Source organism: Macaca fascicularis, chromosome 3 (genome assembly GCF_037993035.2).
Source record: "Macaca fascicularis isolate 582-1 chromosome 3, T2T-MFA8v1.1".
Classification (NCBI taxonomy): domain Eukaryota; kingdom Metazoa; phylum Chordata; class Mammalia; order Primates; family Cercopithecidae; genus Macaca; species Macaca fascicularis.
Genome location: NC_088377.1, coordinates 93,857,507 through 93,880,591, shown reverse-complemented (window position 1 = coordinate 93,880,591; position 23,085 = coordinate 93,857,507). Strand labels below are relative to the sequence as shown.

The window sequence follows — 23,085 nt, the reverse complement described above, 5'->3', positions numbered from 1 at the left end:
TCAGCCTCCTGGGACCCCAGGCGCGCACCCCCAAACCCGGCTAATTTTTGTATTTTTAGTAGAGACGGGGTTTCACCATATTGGCCAGGCTGGTCTCGAACTCCTGACCTCGTGATCCACCCGCCTTGTCCTCCCAAAGTGCTGGGATTACAGGCATGAGCCACCACACCTGGCCCAGGCCTCTTAAACTTCTAACCGACCAGCTTCAAGCTGAGGTTTCTGTGACCCCCTCTTTAGCTTTGATTAATTGGCTCACAGAACTCTGGGAAATACTTATGTTTACTGCTTTATTATAAAGGATATGGGTGAAGTATAGGGAAGGGGGCATGGAGCTTCCATTGCCTTCCCTGGGTACCACCCTCCAGGAACCTCTACTTGTTCAGTTATCCAGAAGCTCCCTGAACCCAGTTCTCTTTGGTTTCACTGGAAGCTTCATAAAGTCAGCATTCCCTCCCCCAGGGTATGAGGCTGGATCCTCTCTGGTGGGGGGTGCGGGGGGTGAGGGGTCTTCTTAAGAACCACAGTGAGAAAGATGGGAGAAGATTAGAGACCTGCCTTGGGGCAGGTGAAAGGAGGGCAGGAGAATTCTGTTTCCTGTGAGGCCTAATACACCCAGCATTATAATGAAAGACAGTAACTAGGGATATGGCCGTTATGAACGAGGAATCATGGATGAAAACCAGTATATATCATAATAGGGTGTTAGCAGCCCTGAAGATTATTATCGAACCCTGCTCTAAGTGACGTTAATAGTTTCCTATTATTGACTGCTGTGTGAAAGGGTAGCTCTCAACAATAGAAAAGGTCATTTGAGAGAATATTTTTTGAAAGTCTGAAGTCTTTGTCTGTTATTCTACATTTGAGTTCTTAATGCTCTTACTTAAACACAAAGTATTAAATCAGTTTTGATAGACCCAATATTCATTTCTTTTTTTTCCTGAGACAGAGTTTCGCTCTTGTCACTCAGGTTAGAGTGCAATGGCACCATCTGCGCTCACTGCAACCTCTGCCTCCTGGGTTCAAATGATTCTCCTGTCTCAGCCTCCTGAGTAGCTGGGATTACAGACGCCTATTACCACGCCTGGCTAATTTTTTTTTTGTATTTTTAGTGGAGATGGGGTTTCGCCATGTTGGCCAGACTTGTCTCGAACTCCTGACTTCAGTTGATCTGCCTGCCTTGGCCTCCCAAAGTGCTGGGATTACCAATATTCATTTCTTAGAAAGTGTTATTGAAACTGAAGATTATCTTGGTTTCATTTATTAGTAGTATTTGCTTATTTTTCTTTTTAGGAGGTGCTTTTTTAAGGCATTTTTCCTATTTAGTAAGAATACGAATATTAAATTTTCTTTGTTATGCCTTTAATTCTTAAATGTCTGAGTCACAGTATCCACCTATTGAAATATTTTTCAGACGTGATACGTGAAATTGAGATGAGTGCGGATAATGATGATGATATCAATAGTTCAAAAGTAATTAATGACATCTTCAGTGATGTCCTAGAGGAAGGTGAACTAGATGTGGAGAAGAGCCAGGAGGAGATGGATCAAGCATTAGCAGAAAGCAGCGAAGAACAGGAAGATGCACTGAATATCTCCTCAATGTCTTTACTTGCACCGTTGGCACAAACAGTTGGTGTGATAAGTCCAGAGGTAAGAGAAGGCTAACTAAACAGGCCCACGATATAAGTAAACTAAGTAGTTTCATATCTCCCCTTTCTCTTGTTGACAGATGGGCATTTGGCTCTGTAGCCAAGGGGGTTTTGCAAACCTCTAGTCAGTTCTCTTAAAAGAAACCTTAAAACTCTTGAGTGGTTTCCTTTTGACCTTAGATGAAATCCAAACAGTAACATGGCTTAAAAGGCCAGACATTTGGGCTCAGCTTTTGGCTCTGCCATTTACTGACTGTTTATTGGTCAGGTTATTTAACCTCTCTATACCACTGTTTCCTCTTCTGTTAAACGAGGTTATTCATAATACCTATATCGTGGAGTTGGTGTGAACATTGTTGTGTTAGTATATCGGTATTTAGCTCCAAACACATATAACTAACATTTATTTACAGCTAACTACTGTTATTAGCTTTCACTCTCAATTGAATAACTGCAACTCTGGGGATTGATTCAACTAGAATTTTTTTTTTTTTAAAGTATGAGTTTCAGCTGTCTTTGTAGTTTTATTTATTCTTTTATGTGTTAGGAACTTAGTTTGCTTTGTTTTTATGATTAATCAATCAACTTACTGGATTTTTTTCTTAATGGAGAATTCATTGATTTTTTTTCACACAATAAAATGAATTATCATTTAGGATCAATGTTATTTATCCATAAAATCCACTAATATCTGATGTGTTTTCCCACAGAGTTTAGTGTCCACACCTAGACTGGAATTGAAAGACACCAGCAGAAGTGATGAAAGTCCAAAACCAGGAAAATTCCAAAGAACTCGTGTCCCTCGGGCTGAATCTGGTGATAGCCTTGGTTCTGAAGATCGTGATCTTCTTTACAGGTAAGAACATTTCTGGAAGGCATTCACTCACTAAGGGTCATGGTTTAGATTGACATTAAGTCATGTTATAATTTGTAATTATAATGTTATTAATAACTCATCTGTATAAAAGTTTGGAATAACTTTTGTTAGCCTCTCTTTCACCAAATGAGAGTTCCATTCTGTTGTGAAATGTTCTGCTGACATGTTCAATATCAGTGTCAAATTCTGCTGATATATTCAATAAAGGATAGTGCTCAGTGTGTTGCTAGATTTCTAATAGAATGTAACTTACCTCCTGAAGCATTGATGCATATAGATCTCAAAGATTCAAAGAAACAGAACGTCCATCAATAAAGCAGGTGATTGTTCGGAAGGAAGATGTTACTTCAAAACTGGATGAAAAAAATAATGCCTTTCCTTGTCAAGTTAATATCAAACAGAAAATGCAGGTATGTACTTCTGTGGAAAGGGGATTTGGAATGTTTCTTGCACTAGGCTGTGAGCTTTGTGAGGACAAGGGCCCAGCCTTACTCATCTCTGAACCCTGAGTGGCCAGAATAGTGTCTGATGCACAGAAGCTCAGTAAATCACATTTGAATTCAGTTTATTTTTGGAAAGGTACTCATTTTGAAAAGTTGGAAACTTCTTTGATATTGCTGAAATATTTATTTTTAAACAGGTTTTTCATAAATATCCTTAAAGTATAACTATTAATTGGGTAATGATGTAGTGGGAAATTTGTTATGCACTTCAAGGTTTTTTCATGCTAAGAAGCTTTTTTTTTTTTTTTTTTTTTTTGACACACCGCTTTGCTCTTTGTTGCCCATGTTGGATTGTAATGGCGCAGTCTTGGCTGACTGCAACCTCTGCCTCCTGGGTTCAAGCAATTCTTCTGCCTCAGCCTCCCAAGTAGCTGGGATTACAGCCATGCACCCCCACACCCGGCTAATTTTTGTATTTTTAGTAGAGATGGGGTTTCACTATGTTGGTCAGGCCAGACTCGAACTCTTGACCTTAAGTGATCCACCCACCTCAGCCTCCCAAAGTGCTAGGATTACAGGCATAAGCCACCATGCCTGGCTTTTTAAAAAATTTTAATTATGAAAGAAAATAGAGATGGAGTGTCACCGTGTTGTCCAGACTGATCTCACACTCCTGGGCTCAAGTGATTCTTGTGCTTTGGACTCCCAAAGTGCTGGGATTACAGGTGTGAGCTACCATGCCTGGCCCTAAGGAAGCATATTTAAAAAGCAGTGTAATTGTGATGTAAATAAAATGAATCAAATACTTTATAAATTTCTATTTTGTTGGACATAACCCCAATTTTAACTTTAATAAATATGAATTGGAAGTTTTTTCATAAGAAATAATATTTATAGCTTAATTATTATAACATGCTAAATGTTTTTGGTGCATAGTCTAGAAACTTGAGCAGTGAAACTAACGTTTTGACTTTACCGTCTGGAAATTCTAGAAACTATCCAATCAAGTTAGTTAGAATTAAAGTTTAAAGTGAAAATGATGATTTAAAATATGTGTATTTTTTCTCCTCTCATTGGTTTTCCTAGGAACTCAATAACGAAATAAATATGCAACAGACAGTGATCTATCAAGCTAGCCAGGCTCTTAACTGCTGTGTTGATGAAGAGCATGGAAAAGGATCCCTAGAAGAAGCTGAAGCAGAAAGACTTCTTCTAATTGCAAGTACGTGTGATGTACCTGAAAGAATTCCAACAAATTTCTAATCAGGGAAAACTCATTTTGATATTTAGAAATCTTTAAGTTTAGAGAAAGGGCTGTTCCTAGTCATCTGTTCCAGTGGATCTGTTTTTTGTTCTTGTTTTTATAAGGTTTAAGAACTCTATGTAAAACAAATTGTAGTTTGCATGAAAGGTAAAAGCAACTGAAATGCATTCGAAGAAATGCAGTTGTGCAGATTGAATGAATGAATGGATGAATGAATGAATCTCTATATATACACATGTACCCATACATTCTCTCTCTCTCTCTGTCTCTCCCTCCCTTCCGTTATCAATAAATAGCTAAAACAACTGAATTTTGCTGTGTGCATATATGTGGTGATGATGGGGCATGTTGGGGTGGACAGATGATACCATACATGAAAACTAGCTGAAAGTTGATTTATTAAATCATAAGGACTTGGTAAATAGATGAGCAATCAAGGTTTTCCCCATCCACCTATCGTCTGTTTTATAAAGATAGTGTTACTAATTTCGTCTTCATGTGTTATGTACAGTTTCCACATCAGTACACTTTTTTGAATTTGCTCTCATTAGAAACAGTTACAATTTTAATATTTGGAATATTGCGTGTTTCACATAGCTGAGAAGAGAACACTTTTGATTGACGAATTGAATAAATTGAAGAACGAAGGACCTCAGAGGAAGAATAAGGCTAGTCCTGTATCCCAAAGTGAATTTATGCCATCCAAAGGATCAGTTACTTTGTCAGAAATCCGCTTGCCTCTAAAAGCAGATTTTGTCTGCAGTACGATTCAGAAACCAGGTATGGTGGTGATTTTTCTAGATTGTGTGTTAAATTATGAACCTCACCTAGATTGAATTGTACAGGATAGAAACAAGTAAATCATGCATAACAATGCAAAGTTTGTATCTTTGGCCTTTGGGTCCTTTTATCAAGATTTAATAAAAATAACTAAGGGAAAACTTCAGATATATATGGGGATACCAATCTATACAATAATGGGCATTGCTCTTACTGAAAGTTTGAATATAAAGTTTTATTAAATGTTGGATATGGTTTTTATAGTTCTTTTAAAAATTTTATTTGTGTGGAACATACTTTTTGAGGGGAAGGAGGGCTGGACACAGGTGAGAAGTAAATTTCAGGCATAGGGAAAGTAAATAGAGAGAAAGGTTTGAGCATTTTTGTAGGAATAAGGTAACTTAGGTTCTAATTCTTGCTGTTACCTGATTTTGATGGGGTGTGGCCAGAAATTTATTGGTAATTTAGTATGTGTCTTGAGGTACGTGGTTATTAATGACAAATAGTGAAGAAATAGTTTATGTTTTTATTATAATTTATCTCTGAGTAACTTTTATATATATATATAGTATTTTAATCTCAGTTTTGAAATAACAAACCATAATTTGCCCTTTTGAGATATATACTATTAGTTGAGAATTAAGGGTCATTAGGTAAAATTCAAAATCAGCAGAAATTGAGGAATGTGGAGTGAAATTATTTCAATTTACATAGTAGGGAGAGACCTTGATGATGCTTATTTCAGGATTATACTGCCTACTTAAGTCTTATTTAGCTTTCTGTGTCTGGAAAGTTGATTTTAGTAATTTTAAAAATAAATTGTATATAAATCAGTTCAGTATTCCTTTATTTCTTTAGTATTCCAGAATGCCGATTAGCTAAATCTGATTTTGCTTGTGCTTATTATGTAATGTGATTACTTCTTGCAGATGCAGCAAATTACTATTACTTAATTATACTAAAAGCAGGAGCTGAAAATATGGTAGCCACACCATTAGCAAGTACTTCAAACTCTCTTAACGGTGATGCTCTGACATTCACTACTACATTTACTCTGTAAGTAAATCAGGCTTTTGATGATTCGAACGCATTTTTCTTTTTGTAGAGTTGATATAGTCTAAAGCATTCAGGTGGCATTTATAATCTTTGAAATGCATTATGCACATTCTTTTTATATTGACAGATAACCCATCTTTAAATTTGTTGCTTTAACTCATATGTGTCTATCTTTCCTTTTGTTGAGAAGCATCTTTTTTCCATGTGACTGTAGGTATTGCGTATTTTGAAATGATACATATATTAAACCTGGACCATAGATTTTTAACATATGCCTTAAATCTCATAATGTACTTAACATTCAGTCTTAATGAAAATACATTTATATTTAGTGAAACATTTATTTTTAAATAAGAGTCAAAGTGCAGTTTGAAAAATAATTACTATTATTATTGAAGATTGTGAGTTGTAAAATACTGAGGAAAAAATTTTGGACTTGCATTATAGGAAAAAATAGACTTCTTAACAATTTTTACTGTCTTTAAAGACATAGACATAGTAGATTCCTTTACTCTCAGAGTCTTGTAAGAGTATTTGCAGCATCATTTTTAATGGTGTGATTGAGGTTTTCTCTCAAGGTTTTATTTAATGCTTTATTTTTCCAGGCAAGATGTATCCAATGACTTTGAAATAAATATTGAAGTTTACAGCTTGGTAAGCTGATAAAGCCTTCTAAAATAATGAAGAGTATAGTTTTCTTAACAGTATCAGATTATAAATTAATTATGTTTGGGTTTGTGTGTAGGTGCAAAAGAAAGATCCCTCAGGCCTTGATAAGAAGAAAAAAACATCCAAGTCCAAGGTGAGAATTAAAGAAACCCAGTAAAAATATTTTCATCAGAAGTAATAGATGTCATCATACCAGTTTTTTTTTTTTATTTTTATTTTATTTTTTTTTTTGAGGCGGAGTCTCCCTCTGTCGCCCAGGCTGGAGTGCAGTGGCCGGATCTCAGCTCACTGCAAGCTCCGCCTCCCAGGTTTACGACATTCTCCTGCCTCAGCCTCCCGAGTAGCTGGGACTACAGGTGCCCGCCACCTCGCCCGGCTAGATTTTTGTATTTTTTAGTAGAGACGGGGTTTCACCGTGTTAGCCAGGATGGTCTTGATCTCCTGACCTTGTGATCCGCCCATCTCGGCCTCCCAAAGTGCTGGGATTACAGGCTTGAGCCACCGCGCCCGGCCCCAGTTTTAATTTATGTACAACTTTTAATGATTATGAAGTTTTTGGATCAGTTTCACATTCCAATTTGTAGTTACTATGTTAAATAGGTATGAATACTGAAAATAAACTGTGAGTGATCATGATTCTCAGTATGAGTTGCTGATACGCTTGGGCTAGATAATTCTATTTTCTCTACATTTACTTGACAACTTTTATAACTGCTTAAAACTTTTCTCAAGACTTTGCCCTGAGCTCTCTTCTCTCTGTGTTCTCTAAACTAGTACTTAGGAATTATGCCGTCACTTTACAGGCATAAGGTTGCTTTCCAGCCTTCCCAGGCTGTGTTCTTTTCTTCTTTTCTTAAGTCATCATTTTAAAACTTTTTTCTTTAGCTCTAACAAAAAAGGACTAACAGTATAAGAAAGTCTTAATCAGGGACTCAAGTGTAATGTATTCATATTTAAGAATTAATTACTCAAGGACTCAAGTTTAATATATTCATATTTAAGAATTAATTCTTTTTTTTTTTTTTTTTTTTGACATGGAGTCTCGCTTTGTTGCCCAGGCTGGAGTGCAGTGACACGATCTCGGCTCACTGCAACCTCTGCCTCCTGGGTTCAAGCGATTCTCCTGCCTCAGCCTCCTGCGTAGCTGGGACTACAGGTGCGTGCCACCACACCCAGCTAATTTATCACATTTTTAGCAGAGAGGGGGTTTCACCATGTTAGCCAGGGTGGTCTCAATCTCTTGACCTCATGATCCGCCCGCCTCAGCCTCCCAAAATGTTGGGATTACAGGCGTGAGCCACTGTACCCGGCCAAGAATTAGTTATTTTCTATGTAGGAATTTCTCAAGGTTGAATAGTTTTACATTCTGAGACATGATGTTTGATAAGAAATATATATAGTAAGTTATCTTTTCTTTTAGGCTATTACTCCAAAGCGACTCCTCACATCTATAACCACAGTAAGTAGAATTTTTGAGAAATTGAGCTTCCTTGAGAAATCTTCATCTTACACATAACAATTTTAAATTGGTTAATCATTTCTGAACCTTGAGCACTGTGGAAAATTTTAACATGTACTAATGGGGGAAATCCCTGTAATTTATGTAGGAAAAGTGTTTTCTGAAATGTAGTTCTTATTGTGTTAAAAGAGATGAGTGATTCATATTTAAATCTTGGTATCAAATAAGGGAAATAACTTATGTTTCTTCTTCACACCTGTTTTTTTTAGAAAAGCAACATTGCTTCTTCAGGTGAGTATATCTTGAACTATTTGAAACTTTAGAATAAGGTAAGGAATTAAGCACTTGCATATTTACATATGTATAGGCCATCTTGATTTATGAATGTTTACCTTGATCTCCTTTGGAATAATATTTTCTATGTGGGTTTCTTAGTTACAAGATTACTGGCCAGAGTAGCATGCAGTTTGGTTGTACCTTTGTTAGGTACCATCATAGAGGCACCAGTCATCATGTTATTCAGCTCTAGCAGCGGGTAGCATTACTCTTTACCTCAACTCCTATTGTTTAGATTTGTTTTGTGCTATCCATACTGCAGATTTTACTTCTTTTGGCTTTACTGATCATAACTGGCATTGTATCATGTCAGAAATGCATCTTTCTAGTTCACTGGGAACTAGAATGTCGCCAAGCCAGGAAAGGCCTTCTTTAGAATGACTTTAGGCCTACCTTTTTCCAAAAGGAATTAGGATGAAGCTGGTTTCACTCGCTTCCTTTAGGCTATTGGTCTTTCTTCTCTGTGGCACAAGAGAGTTACTAAGAGACCTGTGCAGAGATAGTTTCTGCTGCTGATTTTGTCACCCTGCATTGTAACTAGCACTGAAGTCTTTTCCATGTTTTTTATTGGGAAGTTGCTTTTTATGCATACAGTTTTAGGTCTATGTCTTCAAAAACATATCCATCCCAATTATTAAGGAGTGCTTGTACCTCCCTTAAATTAATAGTTTTCTTTCATTAGGAAATAAGTTGATTTTTTCCCCCATATTTAAAGATGAAGGAAAATGAGGCAGTTTTTTTTTTTTTCTCTGTGGCAGCTTAATTTTCTTCTACCGGGGTGGGGTGAGGAATTGTTATTTATACTTAACAAAAGTCGTTCTGAACTAAACTTAATTTCCTCGTTCTTCACAGTCATGGCCAGTCCAGGAGGTCTCAATGCTGTGCGAACCAGCAACTTCGCCCTTGTCGGATCTTACACATTATCATTGTCTTCAGTAGGAAATACTAAGTTTGTTCTGGACAAGGTAATCCAACTTTATTTGTAAGGGTGTGGTGTTTTTTTAAATCTTAGAAAAATTAGGTCAATGGAAATGCCACAATGCTTTTAGGTATTTGAAATCTTCAACTGAAAATGTATGTTCTTAGAATTGCACATTTTTGCTAGGTATGAGTGTAGCTAAATGATTTTTTTTTTTTGGTATTGGAAGTATGTTTCCCTTTTAATAGTTAGAACTTCAGTGAATGCTTGTTTATTCTAAGTATCACTTCTGGCTAAGAAGTATTACTTCCTGCATTTAGATGTTAAGTTTATAATTTTAAAACATAATACCTTGCCTATTTCCATTTCTGTGGTTTTTTTTTTTTTTTTTTGAGACAAAGTCTCACTCTGTCACCCAGGCTGGAGTGCAGTGGCCTGATCATTGCTCACTGCAGCCTCAACCTCGTGGGCTCCCACCTTAGCCTTCCAAGTAGCTGGGACTACAGGCGCATGATACCATGCTCGGCTAATTTTTTATATTCTTTTGTAGGGATATGGTTTCATCATGTTGGCTAGGCTGGTCTCGAACTCCTGGGCTCTGGTCATCTGTCTGCCTTGGCCTCCCAAAGTGCTGGGATTATAGGTGTGAGCCACATTGCCCAGCCAGCCTATTTGAACTTATATTTAGAAATGAGCAATATTTTATGAATTTAGTTTTGACAAGATAGTGAAAAGTAGATTAACCTCTTAGAAAAGTACTTATGAATCTAAGAGATTTCCTTCTCATACTTCCCTTTCATATTAGAAGCTTCAAAAATCAGATCTGTGTTAACATCACTTTTGAGTCCTTTTTCATCAAGACTATTTTAAGGAGTGAGACTAACTAGAGGCAAATTTTATTTCTTAGGTTGACTTCTATATGATACAGTGATAATTTATATTATCAAATGAGATTTCTGTAGTGAGAATATAGAGTTGAAGAAGTATAAAAATTAGAAGCCCTGGTTTCTAGTATTTACCCTTAGTGATTTACTCTTTAACATTGAGCAAAGTCAACTCATTTCTCTAGGGTCTTGTTTTCCAGTACAGAATATTAAGTTAGCCTGAAACAATCTAAAATTCTATGAAATGCTCTCTTTTAGTTGATGGACAAAAAGCAGACTGTATTTGAAGTTTTTATTACTATTAATGCATAAATGTATTTTAACAAGTTAATTTTAAAATTTTTTGTAACTTTTTATTTAGTAATTCAGCTACTTTAACCAGTTGAGTGATCCTGGGTTTTTTTCTCTCTGTCTTTTATTTTGTCTGTTTTAGATAAATTATGATGTAAGAGAGCGAGAGCTACTGGGCTATTTGTTCCAGGAAAAGGTTGTCATTATTTTCTTTGCTTGAAACTAATGAGCTTAAAAATCAATCCTTAATTTTTGCTCTACATATATTTGTTTTACTAACTATCTTTTTGTTTACTTTGAATAATTAAGGACATTATGTACATTATTCTATCATGAGACTCTTATAGATGGGCGTCTTGTTCTCCACTCTCAATACTTTAAAGCCTTCTTTGAAAGTTTTCTATTTTTTCAATGCATGTTTGGTGTTTTGGTCTTTTTCCATATTCTTTCTTCTCTCTTATAGTTCATTAAAATCCTGTATTCACTTCAATATTGATTTTTCTAGGTACAATTATAATACCAAATTATTAACTATATTTAAAACTAAGAATTATTCGATATTTTTGACCTCCTGTATAATTGAAGAGCTATTGGTGATGTTTTAAATAAAAGCAGAATTTTTTTTTTTTTTTTTTTTTGAGACAGTTGTGCTCTGTCACCCAGGCTGGAGTGCATTGGCATGATCTCGGCTCACTGCAACCTTCGCCCCTGGGTTCAAGTGATTCTCCTGCCTCAGCCTTCCAAGTAGCTGGGATTACAGGTGCCCGTAACCACATCTGGCTAATTTTTGTATTTTTAGTAGAGGCAGGGTTTCACCATATTGGTCAGGCTGGTATTGAACCTCCTGACCTCAAATGATCAACCCGCCTTGGCCTCCCAAAGTGCTGGGATTATGGGCATGAACACTGTGCCTGGCCAAAAGTAGAAAATTTTTATGGTCTTAATTGGCTAATAGGTAGTTTGCTATATAGATGACCCTTTGCTTGTTAATTTTGAAATTATAATACATTTAACACTAAAATTATACTGAATATAATAATATGTTTTGGAAAACTTTTTAAAGTTTTTTTTCTTGTTTTGTGACGGAGTCTCACTCTGTCACCCAAGCTGGAGTGCAGTGGCGCGATCTCGGCTCACTACAGCCTCCGTCTCCCAGGTTCAAGCAATTCTCATGCCTCAGCCTCCTAAATAGCTGGAATTACAGGCGTGCACCACCATGCCCAGATAATTTTTGTATTTTTAGTAGAGACGAGGTTTCACCATGTTACCCAGGCTAGTCTCAAACTCCCAACCTCAGGCGATCTGCCTGCCTTGGTCTCACAGAATGCTGGGATTATAGGAGTGAGCCGTCGCACCCAGCTAAAAATTTTTAATATTCTTGTAAAGGTCAGTTACAAACATTGTCTGGGTTAAAGAGATGCTGGTTAACAAAATGCTGGATGGTATTTTTTATTTTATTTTAAATTCTTAAAATAGGATTTGCAAATTAGATAACCATAAGAATTGAGATTTTATGAACTGTATTTTTTTACTCTGTATTGTCACATAGCCAGTTTCTACATATGTAAGAGTTTTCATTAATCTGTAAAATGAAAGAGATTTCAATGACATATCTTAAATATAGACTGTTCTTTTAAAAACTTTTTTGGCTGCCATTTTAAATCAAAATGTCACATTTACCAATTAAAATTAAATTATATTCCCATTCACTTAACTCCTTTGAATTTATAACTTAAATAGCCAACCACATGATCGAATGCAAAATCAAACCACTCAATTTAATTTGTTGTGTCTTTTACTCTTAAGACTCCTTCTCAGTCAGATACAGTACCATTTAGAAGTAAAATCTGAAACAAATTTTGTGCTTTTCTGAGTGAGGAGGGGAAGCAAATATTTGTTCCAATTGCCTGGATTTGATGTAGGAGAATATTTAAAATAGTTAAGTTTAAATGGTCTTGAAGTTGATGGGAAAAATTTAAGATCTTCTATACTCATGTAATAATCCCATTTAATTGTCACTGAAAGAGTATAAATGTCTTTCCTGTCTTATCAGATACTGTCAGTACATGGCAGTCTTGGTTTATTTTACTGGTGCCTTGACCAGTAATACAACAATCACAGGGGTTATCTGTGAGGCCCTTTCAGAATGGAATTTCTGTTGAGGTTAATCCAGTTGGTTTGCTCTACGGATTTAGGACACCACTGTCAGTGGATTTCCATCTTATTTGAGGCTATTCAGATCTGATTTAAAGCCTGGCATCCTGGAATTTAAATTACAAATCTTAGTGAGTCAGACTTTCAAACCCTTTCTTTGAATAGGGAATCCAAAACAGTCATAGTTTTATTATCCTATTATAGATAAAGGGAGAAGGATGTCCCACAGTTCCTCTTCTGACTTAAAGGAACCTCATATTTATACCTTTTAGGAAATAGAAATGTCAATTTGAATATTATTAGAGCAAACAATTTTGAAGTAAAACAACCAATTAGGATTATAGAGTTTTGGGATTGAATAAAATGGTTAGGCATTCTGGTATGTCCTAAATTATCCAGTTTATGCCTGTTGGCCTTGTATAATTATTAATGGTGCCCCTTTCACCCTCAAAAATATCCCAGCATATAACACATTACACAGTCTCCCTGGTTGTAGGTTATGTTTTACAACTCTTAACATAATCTTTGAAGTGTGGATGTCTTAAAAGACTCCTTTGTTAAACACAAAACAGAATAGGATCATACATTTTCACGCAAGTCTCCCTCCACACTCAACTAGGGGGAGGGGTAGTACACTTGATGGTTTTGTGAATATTTTCAATTTACTTGTTTATCAGGACAAGCTTCTAACCAAAAATATTGTCTACTTTTCTTCAGCTGTAGAGTAAGAGGGCACATTTTCTTCTCATCGTTCTGATTTTTGTTATCAGTAGCATGCTCTGTGCTAAACAATGGAATTCCGTTAAATAACATTGAGAGGAAAGAGCCTAAGGAACTTAAAACTCACTGTAAGGAAAAGCGAAAAGGGAATTTTTACAAAATAGGATTGTGAGGCATATGATGTTTTGGTTCTACATTGTGGATCGGTTTCAAATTTGGGCAGTTGGAGATTCGTCTCATGAAACTTGTGTATTGAAATTTATACTTTTTGTCTTAGAATTTCCCCCTTTAAATTATCTTTGCTATGTTAGAGGATCAAATCGTTGGAAACTAATTATAGTAAAAACTGAAATTTAGACTTAACTAAGATTAATCCAGTTGGGATGGCATTCTTTTTCCCTGGGTAATAGGAATGACAGACACTTCAATCTTCCTTTCTATTTTGACTCAGAAGTCAACATTACTTTAGATATCTGTCTATCAATCAGTCAATCAATCAATCATATGTGTATGTATGTTACCATTTTATTCTTGATTTCAGGGACAAATCATTGATGGAACCAATCCAGGCCTTGTATAACCAAAAGATTAGCAGTTGGTGTTTATCTTTTCCCTTCAAGACTTGGGTGTTAGCAGCTTTATAGATAAGGGCAGTTCTGATCATAAATCCATTTATATTTACACAAAACAGGAGTTAGCCTATCCCTTCTCCCTTAAATTCTGGTTCTCACTTTATTTCCTTGCTAATAAAGGTCCCTTGTGACTTTTCTTTTCTTTTTTCCCCCCAGAATAGGGCACTTTTATCTGAGTTAAAAACTTATTCAGGTTGGGCACTGTGGTTCACACTTACAATCCCAACACTTCGGGAGGCCACAGTGGGAGGATCGCTTAAAGCCAGAAGTTCAATATCAGCCTGAACAACATAAATGATGAAAAAAGTTGTTTTTCATCAAAGAATGAAAAAATATTAGCTGGGGGTGGTGGTAAGCACCTGTAGCCCTAGCTATTCAGAAGGCCGAGATGGGGGAATTGCTTGAGCCCAGAAGTTCAGAAGTTCAAGACTGCATTGAGCTATGATCATGCCACTGCACTTCAGCCTGAGTGACAGAGTGAGACCTTGTTTTGGAAAACAATAACAAAAAACAAACTTGTTCAGGCAGATATCCTTTGTCTTCATTGATTTTCTTAATGGTTTCTGGGAACTCATCTCCCATCTCATTTGGTAGAAGCTGCTTCTCCTGTTGTACCTTGACATTTCTAAAGCCTCTTTCTAAAATTATCAAACCATCCTTTGCTGGCATTAAATTTTCCAGTTGAAGATCCTTCACCTTCCTTTAATCCTATATTAGAGTCTATAGGTATGCCTTATAGCAATCCTGCACTCACATAAAAACTGTATTTTCAATATAAGATCAAAAGGTATTTCACAAAAAGTGCATCTTTATATTTGTTTACATTTCTCTTGACTGAATGGCACCATGTATACAGTCTGTGTAAGTTACAGAAAACGTTTGCCAACTCCTACACTACCATTTTGTTATTTGCCGCTTTGTTTTTCCTTTCCTGCCTTCTTCTGGATTAATTGAGTATTTTCGTAATCCTTTTTAATCTCTTCTTGGATTTTTTAGCTATAATTACCCGTTTTTTTTTTTTTTATTGTTAAGTTGTTGCTAGGAAATAATGTATGCATCCTTACCTTATTAAAGTCTGCTTTGAAATACTGTTACACTACTTCACGTACCTTACAATATGAACCTCACAACAATATAGTTCATTTTCCCATCCCAATATATTTTACTTCTTTGTTATAAACCACACAATGCACTGTTGTTACTTTTTCTTTAATCAGTTTTTTTCTTTTTTAAGAGATGGGGTCTTGCTATGTTTTCCAGGCTGGCCGTGAAGTCCTGGGCTCAAGCCATCCACCAAAGTGCTGGGGTTACAGGTGTGAGCTACTGTGCCCAGCCTCTTGAATCAATTTTTAAAAGAAATTTTAAGATATATTTTTATAAATTGGCCCTTATATTTACTATTTCTGGGGTTCTTCCTTCTTGTAGATTCAGAATTCCATCTGAGATTGTTGTCCTGTCAAGAAGAACTGTCTTTATTATTTCTTGTAATATAGGTCTGCTGGAAATGAAATCTCTAGGTTTTGTTTGTCCAGAAATGTTTTTATATTGCCTTAATTTCTGAAGGATATTGTCACTGGGACTAAGTTGACAGGTTTTTATCTTTTCACTTCTTTAAAGATGTTATTGTTTATGGCTTTAATTGTTTCTAATAAGAAGTCAGCCAGCCATCATTCTTTTCTGCTTTTTTATTTTGCGTTTTTAATGGTTTGATTTTAATGTGCCTACGTGTAGTTTTCTTTGTATTTATCCTGTTTGATTTCACTGAGCTTTATGATCTGTAGTTAGTTGTTTTATAAGTCTTAGCAAATACTCAGCCATTGTCTCTTAAAGTCATTTCTTCTGCCTTGCTCTCTCCTTTCTGAAACTCCAGTTAATGTAGACTATTGACTATTTTTCTACAGGTCTGTGACATTCTTTTTGGTTTTCATTTAATTCTTTTTTCTTTGTGCTTCATTTTTGATGGTTTCTATTTATCAGTTCTTCAAGTTCACCTGTTTTTTTCCTGATGTGATCTAGTCTGTGAAGCCTAGCCAATGAATTTTTAAATTCAGACTTTTTTTTAGTTCTGAAATTTTCATTTGGATCTTTTTTTACAGTTTCAATTTCTCTGCTGAAGTTCTCCATTTTCTCACTAATTTTTCTCCATCTTTTCGTCTAAATATTTTAATGTTGTATAACCGTTTTTGTTTTTTAATTCTAACATTTGGATCATCTGTGGATCTGCTATTGACAGGATTTTTTTCCCTTGATAAGTTCCATGTTTTCCTACTTTTTCACCGGTCTTGTAATTTTTTAATTGCAGGCCAGATATTATATTATAAAAGAACAGTAGAGACTGAAATAGGTAATACCTTGCTCTTTTGTCTTTCAGACAGTATGGATTAGGGACTTGTTTCTTGTGTAATCAGAAACTGAGCTGAAGTTAGGCTATGAATAGATTTGGTTCAAGTTTTGTTTTAAATGCTTTGAGAATGGTTTCAGGCCCCACCTTTAAGCAGAACTTTGAGATCTAAGTACTGCATGTCTACAAGATTTCTCTCTGCTTTTTAGACATATCTTCAACCATCACTTCTCAGCAAAATTCCTGTTGGGGAGAATTGGCGGGTAGGGAAAGCTAGCTCTGCCTCTGCTTCTTGAGCTGCCTGTCTATCTCAGCCCATGCTCAACCACTGAAGGCTCAACTGGTTTCTCTTTTTCCCTGCAAAATTTGTTGCTTATGGCAAGGTTGCTCCTCTGCTAAGTTGTTAAGAATATTTTCTTACATGTTTAGGTTCTTTTTCTTTAAAAATACTTCTTTTTGGCCAGGCACGGTGGCTCATGCCTGTAATCCCAGCACTTTGAGAGGCCAAGGTGGCTGGATCACTTGAGGTCAGGAGTTCAAGACCTGCCTGGTCAACATGATGAAACCGCATCTCTATTAAAAATACAAAAATTAGCCAGGTGTAGTGGTGCGTGCCTGTAACCCCAGGATTACAGGAGAGGCTGAAGCACGAGAATCACTTGAACCTGGGAGGCTGAGGTGCGAGAGTCGCTTGAACCTGGGAGGCGGAGGTTGCAGTGAGCCAAGATCATGCCACTGCCTCCTGAGTAACAGAATGATACTCTGTCTCAAAAACAAAAACAAAACAAAAAAACACTTGTTTTTGATGTGTAAAAATGACGTGCATGAAAAATCACCTATAGCAACAGAAAGCGTATCATTGGTTTCCTGGAGATGGGAATAGAGAGAGGCAGGATTATGGGAGGGAGCTTTGAGGGGTGATGAAAATGTTCATTATTATGATTGTGGTCAAGTTTTCATGGGTTATAATATACATATATCAAAATTCATCAAACCCTATATTTAAATATGTTCAATTTATTGTACTCAATGTAGTTGTAAAAAGATTATGTTCAGTTAATTATAGACACCTTAAGTGTAGCATTCAGTGAGTTTTAACAAATGAGTACACCTATATAACCAATACCTAGTCAAGATAAGGGACATTTCCATCACTCCCATCTAGTCAATCCCAACCTCTACAGGCAACCATTCTTCTCATCTCTGTTTTCACCATAGATTTGTTTTGCTTGTTCTTGAACTTCATTTATTGTTTTTAATTTTTTTTTTATCTTTTAAAAAAGAAAATAGAGATGGGGAGTCTTACTATGTTGCCCAGGCTCGTCTTGAATTCCTGAGCTCAAGCGATCCTCCTGCCTCAGCCTCCCAAAGTGCAGGGATTACACATGTGAGCCACCATACCTGGGCTTGAACTTCATTTAAATGGAATCAAAGAATGTGTACTCTTTTGAATCTAATTTCTTTTGCTCAACATGATGTTTTTAAGATTTATTCATGCTGCTGTTCATGTTAGTAGTTCATTGTTTTCAAAAAATAATGTATTGAAATGAAATTAATGTAACCAAAGTAACAATTTTAAGGTAAATAATTCAGTGGCATTTAGTACATTCAGCGTTGTGCAAAATACCTCTGTCTAATTTGAAATATTTTTATGTCTCTAAAAGTAAAAAGTCTTACTCATTAAGCAGTCTTTGCCCATCTTCCCTCCCCCCGAGCCCCTGATAACCATCAATCTGCATTTGGTTTCTATGGATATATCTATTCTGTATATTTCATATAAATGGAATCATCATACAATATGTAACTTTTTATGTCTGGCTTATTTCCCTTAGAGTAATGTTTCAGAAGTATATCCATGAAGTAGCATGTATTAGAACTTCATTTCTTTTTATGGCTGAATACTATTCTATTATATGTATATACAGCATTTCATTTATCTGTTCATTCATTGATAGATATTTGGGCTGTTTCCGCATTTTGGCTATTGTGAATAGAGCTGCTTTGAACATGTGCATGCATGATTTGTTTTCAGTTCTTTTGTACATATACATAGGAACAGAATTGTGGGATCATATGATAATTATTTTTAGGAACCACCAAACTGTTTTTCAAAGCATCTACACTATTTGATATTTCTACCAGTAATATGGGTTCCCATTTTCCTACATCTTTGCCATTGTCTATTTTCTGTTTGTTTTATTTTTAAATTATAACCATCCTAGTGGGTGTGAAGTGATTCCTCATTGTAGGTTTGATTTGAATTTCTCTAATGACTGTTGATGTTAAATGTCTTTTCATGTGCTTATTGGAAGACAAAATATGTATCTTTGAAGACATGTCCATTCAAGTCCTTTGCCAAATTTTTAGTTTGGTTTGTTGGAGTTGTTTTAGTTGGGTTGTCTTTTTGTTACTGAGTTGTAAGAGTTTTCTTTGTATATTCTGGATATTATCAGATATATAATTTGCAAATATTTCAAACCATTCCATAGACTGTCTTTTCACTTTCTTGATAAAGTGCTTTGATGTGCAAAGGTTTATAATTTTTTTATCGTGGTAAATAATACATGGTATTTATCTTTTGAAGAAATTTTTAAGTATGCAGTGAAGTATTGTAAACTATAAGCATTATGTTATATAGCAGATCTATAGAATTTTCATTTTGCATGACTGAAATTCTATACTCACGGAACTGCAGCTCCTCATATTCTCCTCCCCAGTCCCTGGCAGCCACCACTCTAGTTTCTGCTTCTATGAGATTGTCTACTTTACAGATTTCATATGTTACTTTTCTTTTTTTTTTTTTTGAGATAGAGTCTTGCTCAGTCGCCCACGCTGGAGTGCAGTGGCGCGATCTTGGCTCACTGCAAGCTCCGCCTCCCAGGTTCATGCCATTCTCCTGCCTCAGCCTCCCAAGTGGCTGGGACTACAGGTACCCACCGCCACACCTGGCTAATTTTTTGCATTTTTAGTAGAGACGGGGTTTCACCGTGTTAGCCAGAATGGTCTCGATCTCCTGACCTCGTGATCTGCCCGCCTCGGCCTCCCAAAGTGCTGGGATTATAGGCATAAGCCACGGCGCCCAGCCCATATGTTGCTTTTCAGCCTTTTGGATAAGATCAAACGTAGATACTTCATGATAAGTGGAGTCGTGTAGTGTTTTTCTTTCTCTGACTAGCTTATTTCATTTAGCATAATGTCCTTAAAGTTTGTTTATGTTGTAGCGTATGACAGGATCTCCTTTTTTTATGCTAAAGAATATTATATTGTATGTATGTACTACATTTTTTTGGTCTCTTCATTTATTGACGGGCACTTAGATTATTTCCATCTCTTAGCTATTGTGAATAATGCTGCAATGAACGTAAGAGTGCAGATAGCACTTCAAGAACCCAGTTTCAATCCTTTTGATAAATACCTGGAAGTGGGATTGCTGGGTTATATGGTAGTTTTATTTTTTTCATTTTTTTGTGGAACCTCTGTAATGAAAAGTTTTTAATTTTGGTAAAGTCTAATTTGTCTATTTTTTCCTCATGTTGTTTGTGCTTTTGGTATCATATCTGAAAATCTACTGCTAAATCCATGATCACAAAGCTTTACCTCTATGGTTTTTTTCTAAGAGTTTTATTTTTAAACGTTTTTCGAGACAAGAGTTTCACTCTTGTTGCCTAGGCTGGAGTGCAATGGCACGATCTTCGCTTACTGCAACCTCCGCCTCCGGGTTCAAGTGATTCTCCTGCCTCAGCCTCCCGAGCAGCTGGGATTACAGGCATGCACCACTACGTTGGCTAGTTTTTGTATTTTTAGTAGAGTTGGGATTTCACTATGTTGAAGGTGAAATCCCTTCACGGTCAGGCTGGTCTTGAACTCCTAACCTCAGGCGGTCCACCTGCCTCAGCCTCCCAAAGTGCTGGGATTACAGGCGTGAGCCACCGCGCCTGGCCTTTCTAAGAGTTTTATAATTTTAGCTCTCGTACTTAGGATATTATCCATTTGGGTTTAATTTTTATAAATGGTATGAGATGGAGCTCCACCATGACTCTTGGTGCGTGTGGATATCTAATTTTCTCAGCACCATTTTTTGGAAAGGCTGCTCTTCCGCTTTAAATGGTCTTGGCATCCTTGTCAAAAATCAGTTGGCCATAAGATGCATCGGTTTATGTCTGGTCTCAATTCCATTTCTTTTGTCCATATGTCTATTCTTATGCCAACACCACACTGGTTTGTTTGGTTTTGTTTCTTTGAGACAAGGTTTTGGCTTTTGCCCAGGCCAGAGTACAGTGCCATGATCATAGCTCACTGCAACCTTGAATTTTTGGATTCAAGCGATCCTCCTGCCTCAGCCTTCCAAGTAGCTGGGACTACAGACATGTGCCACCACACCTGGCTAATTTTTTCATGTTTAATAGAGACGAGGTCTTGCTATGTTACCCAGGCTGGTCTTGAACTCCTGCGTTCGAGTGATCCCCCGTCCTTGGCCTTCCAAAGTGCTGGGATTACAGGCATGAACTACCATGTCCAGCCAGCCCACACTGCTTTGATTACCAAAGTTTTGAATTACGTTTTGAAATTGGGAAATATGATTCCTTTGCCTTTGTTCTTAATTTTCAAGATTGATTTGGTTGTTTGGGGTCTCTTGCAATTCCATATGAATTCAAGGACTGGCTTTTCCATATCTGCAGTTTATTGTTCTTTATTGCTGGATGGTATTGTATGCTGTGAATTTACAGGTTGGTTTATCCAGTTTTTTACTGAGTATATTCTCCTGTTGATGGAGATAAACCCAAGTATTGTCTTCTGTTTTCTTTCTCACATTAACTTGAGACTTAGGGCTTTTGGTTTTGTCAAGCTTTACCTTGAATGAATTTATTCTTCAAAAGTATTTGTTGATAAGGAACCAATGGCTTTTTGGCCATGCCTTTTATATTCCAACTTTAGAAAACACTGTGTTTTCAAGTTGTAATATTCTCTGTTCATGATTTATACATGATTTATTAAGAAAAATCACACTTTGAACCTGTTTTGCAAATAATTTACCTTTTTTCTTTGCAGGTCCCCTTTTTATCTTCTTTGGAAGGTCATATTTATTTAAAAATAAAATGTCAAGTGAATTCCAGTGTTGAAGAAAGAGGGTTTCTAGTAAGTAACATCACAGTCTTTAACTTCCTTTTTTCCGTTTTGTGAAATACGGACTTGTTTCCCATAGGAATGAAATCCTTTGTGATTAAGTGACAAGTTGGTTCAGTAAAGATTTGTTGCATGTCCTTTATATGCCAATCACTGTGCTGCTGTTGGAATGTAAAAGACCACAAAAAATAATTCCTCTACTCATGAGCTTTTAGTTTAGAAGAGAGAAATACAAATAAACAGACAAGCACAATGTAATACTCTAATAGGAGAAAACAGTGCATCGCTGTCAATTGGTGGGACATTAGGTCTTGACTGTGGGTGGGGTGGGATAAAGGGAACTGCTGAGAGAAGTAATTTCTAAACTGAGTAAGTTAATCAGGGAGAAAGGGGAGAAGTGTTCTAGATAGGGGGAGAATGTACAGTGCCTTGAAGGGCCCTTCTTTGTCACTGCTACCCAAAGAAAAGAAGGATGACACATGCAGACAGTGGAAGGTATTTCAGGATAGCTAGAGCTTAGAGTTTGAGTGCATGCATGTGATTGGCGGGTGGGGAATGAGGAGGAAAGTGTGGTTAGGGAAATGGGACAAGAGTTCAAGGGCCTTTTAAAGAATTTGGACTTTATCCTGGAGTCAGTGAGTTGCTCTTATAAGATTTTAAGTGGAAGAAATTATTCAACTTGGGATTGAGAAAATCATTCTGACCAATGTGGAAAGCAGATTGGAGAATGACAAACCCGAAGAAGACTAGTCAGTTCCCACTGATGTGGGAAATTTTAATGAGTTAAGTTTTACATGATTTGAATTTTAGATGCCTGGAAACATGTGTGAAAGTTCTGGGTTTGGAGCTCAAGACAGACATTTAGTAGAGGTAAAGATGTGGATATCTGCAGCATGGGGAAGCCCAAGGCAAGTGAGGGAAGCAGAGCCAACTCACTGGAGGAGTGTCAGCATTGAAAGGACGGATGGAAGGAGGGAAGCCTCAGAGGAGACTGTAGGGAGAGAAACGGAGAATCTAGCACCATGGTTGCCAATAGAAGAGAACATTGAAAGGAGGGAGTGGTTAAGTTAGATCAGATTCTGTAAGGACTGTAGGACTTACTATCGGGTGATCATTCTGGCGCAGGTGAGGGCAGATGCTAGACTGCAAATGGGTCCAGAGTGAGTGGGAGATGAGGAATGAGCACAGGAGCTTGGAAATTCTTGGAAACACTTTGGCAGTGAAGGAGTAAGGAGAGAAGAGCGTTGTGCTTGCAGAGGTATGTAGGTTGAAAGGAGGATTTTGTCAACATTTTGTTAAGATGGGAGAGACATAAGTGGCTTTAAATGTAGATGGGTAGCTTCTGATAGGGCCAAAGAGATTGAAGATAGAGGCCATGGAGGACCTGACCTAGGGCTTATGGGGTAATTCATAGAGCAAGGTCATGAGAATGGGGAGAATTAAGCCCAAGCCACAGTTCACGGATTTATTTGATACAGAATTACAGT

General features: G+C 36.7%; 1 protein-coding gene across 5 annotated transcripts in view; it reads left to right on the top strand.

Annotated features, from left to right (window-relative positions):
* ANLN (anillin, actin binding protein) overlaps nt 1-23,085 on the top strand; it is a 65,456-nt gene that overhangs the window by 28,588 nt on the left and 13,783 nt on the right. For 3 of the 5 annotated variants that reach the window (XM_065542130.2, XM_005549799.5, XM_005549797.5), the window contains 13 exons: nt 1,412-1,650; nt 2,360-2,505; nt 2,789-2,936; nt 4,056-4,191; nt 4,831-5,013; nt 5,943-6,069; nt 6,675-6,723; nt 6,815-6,871; nt 8,159-8,197; nt 8,467-8,488; nt 9,386-9,498; nt 10,770-10,823; nt 21,524-21,610. In XM_065542130.2, coding sequence (XP_065398202.1) covers nt 1,412-1,650; nt 2,360-2,505; nt 2,789-2,936; nt 4,056-4,191; nt 4,831-5,013; nt 5,943-6,069; nt 6,675-6,723; nt 6,815-6,871; nt 8,159-8,197; nt 8,467-8,488; nt 9,386-9,498; nt 10,770-10,823; nt 21,524-21,610 — 1,400 coding nt within the window. The remainder of the gene's footprint in view (nt 1-1,411; nt 1,651-2,359; nt 2,506-2,788; nt 2,937-4,055; nt 4,192-4,830; nt 5,014-5,942; nt 6,070-6,674; nt 6,724-6,814; nt 6,872-8,158; nt 8,198-8,466; nt 8,489-9,385; nt 9,499-10,769; nt 10,824-21,523; nt 21,611-23,085) is intronic. The other 2 variants (XM_005549800.5, XM_005549798.5) reach the window with 1 other exon arrangement.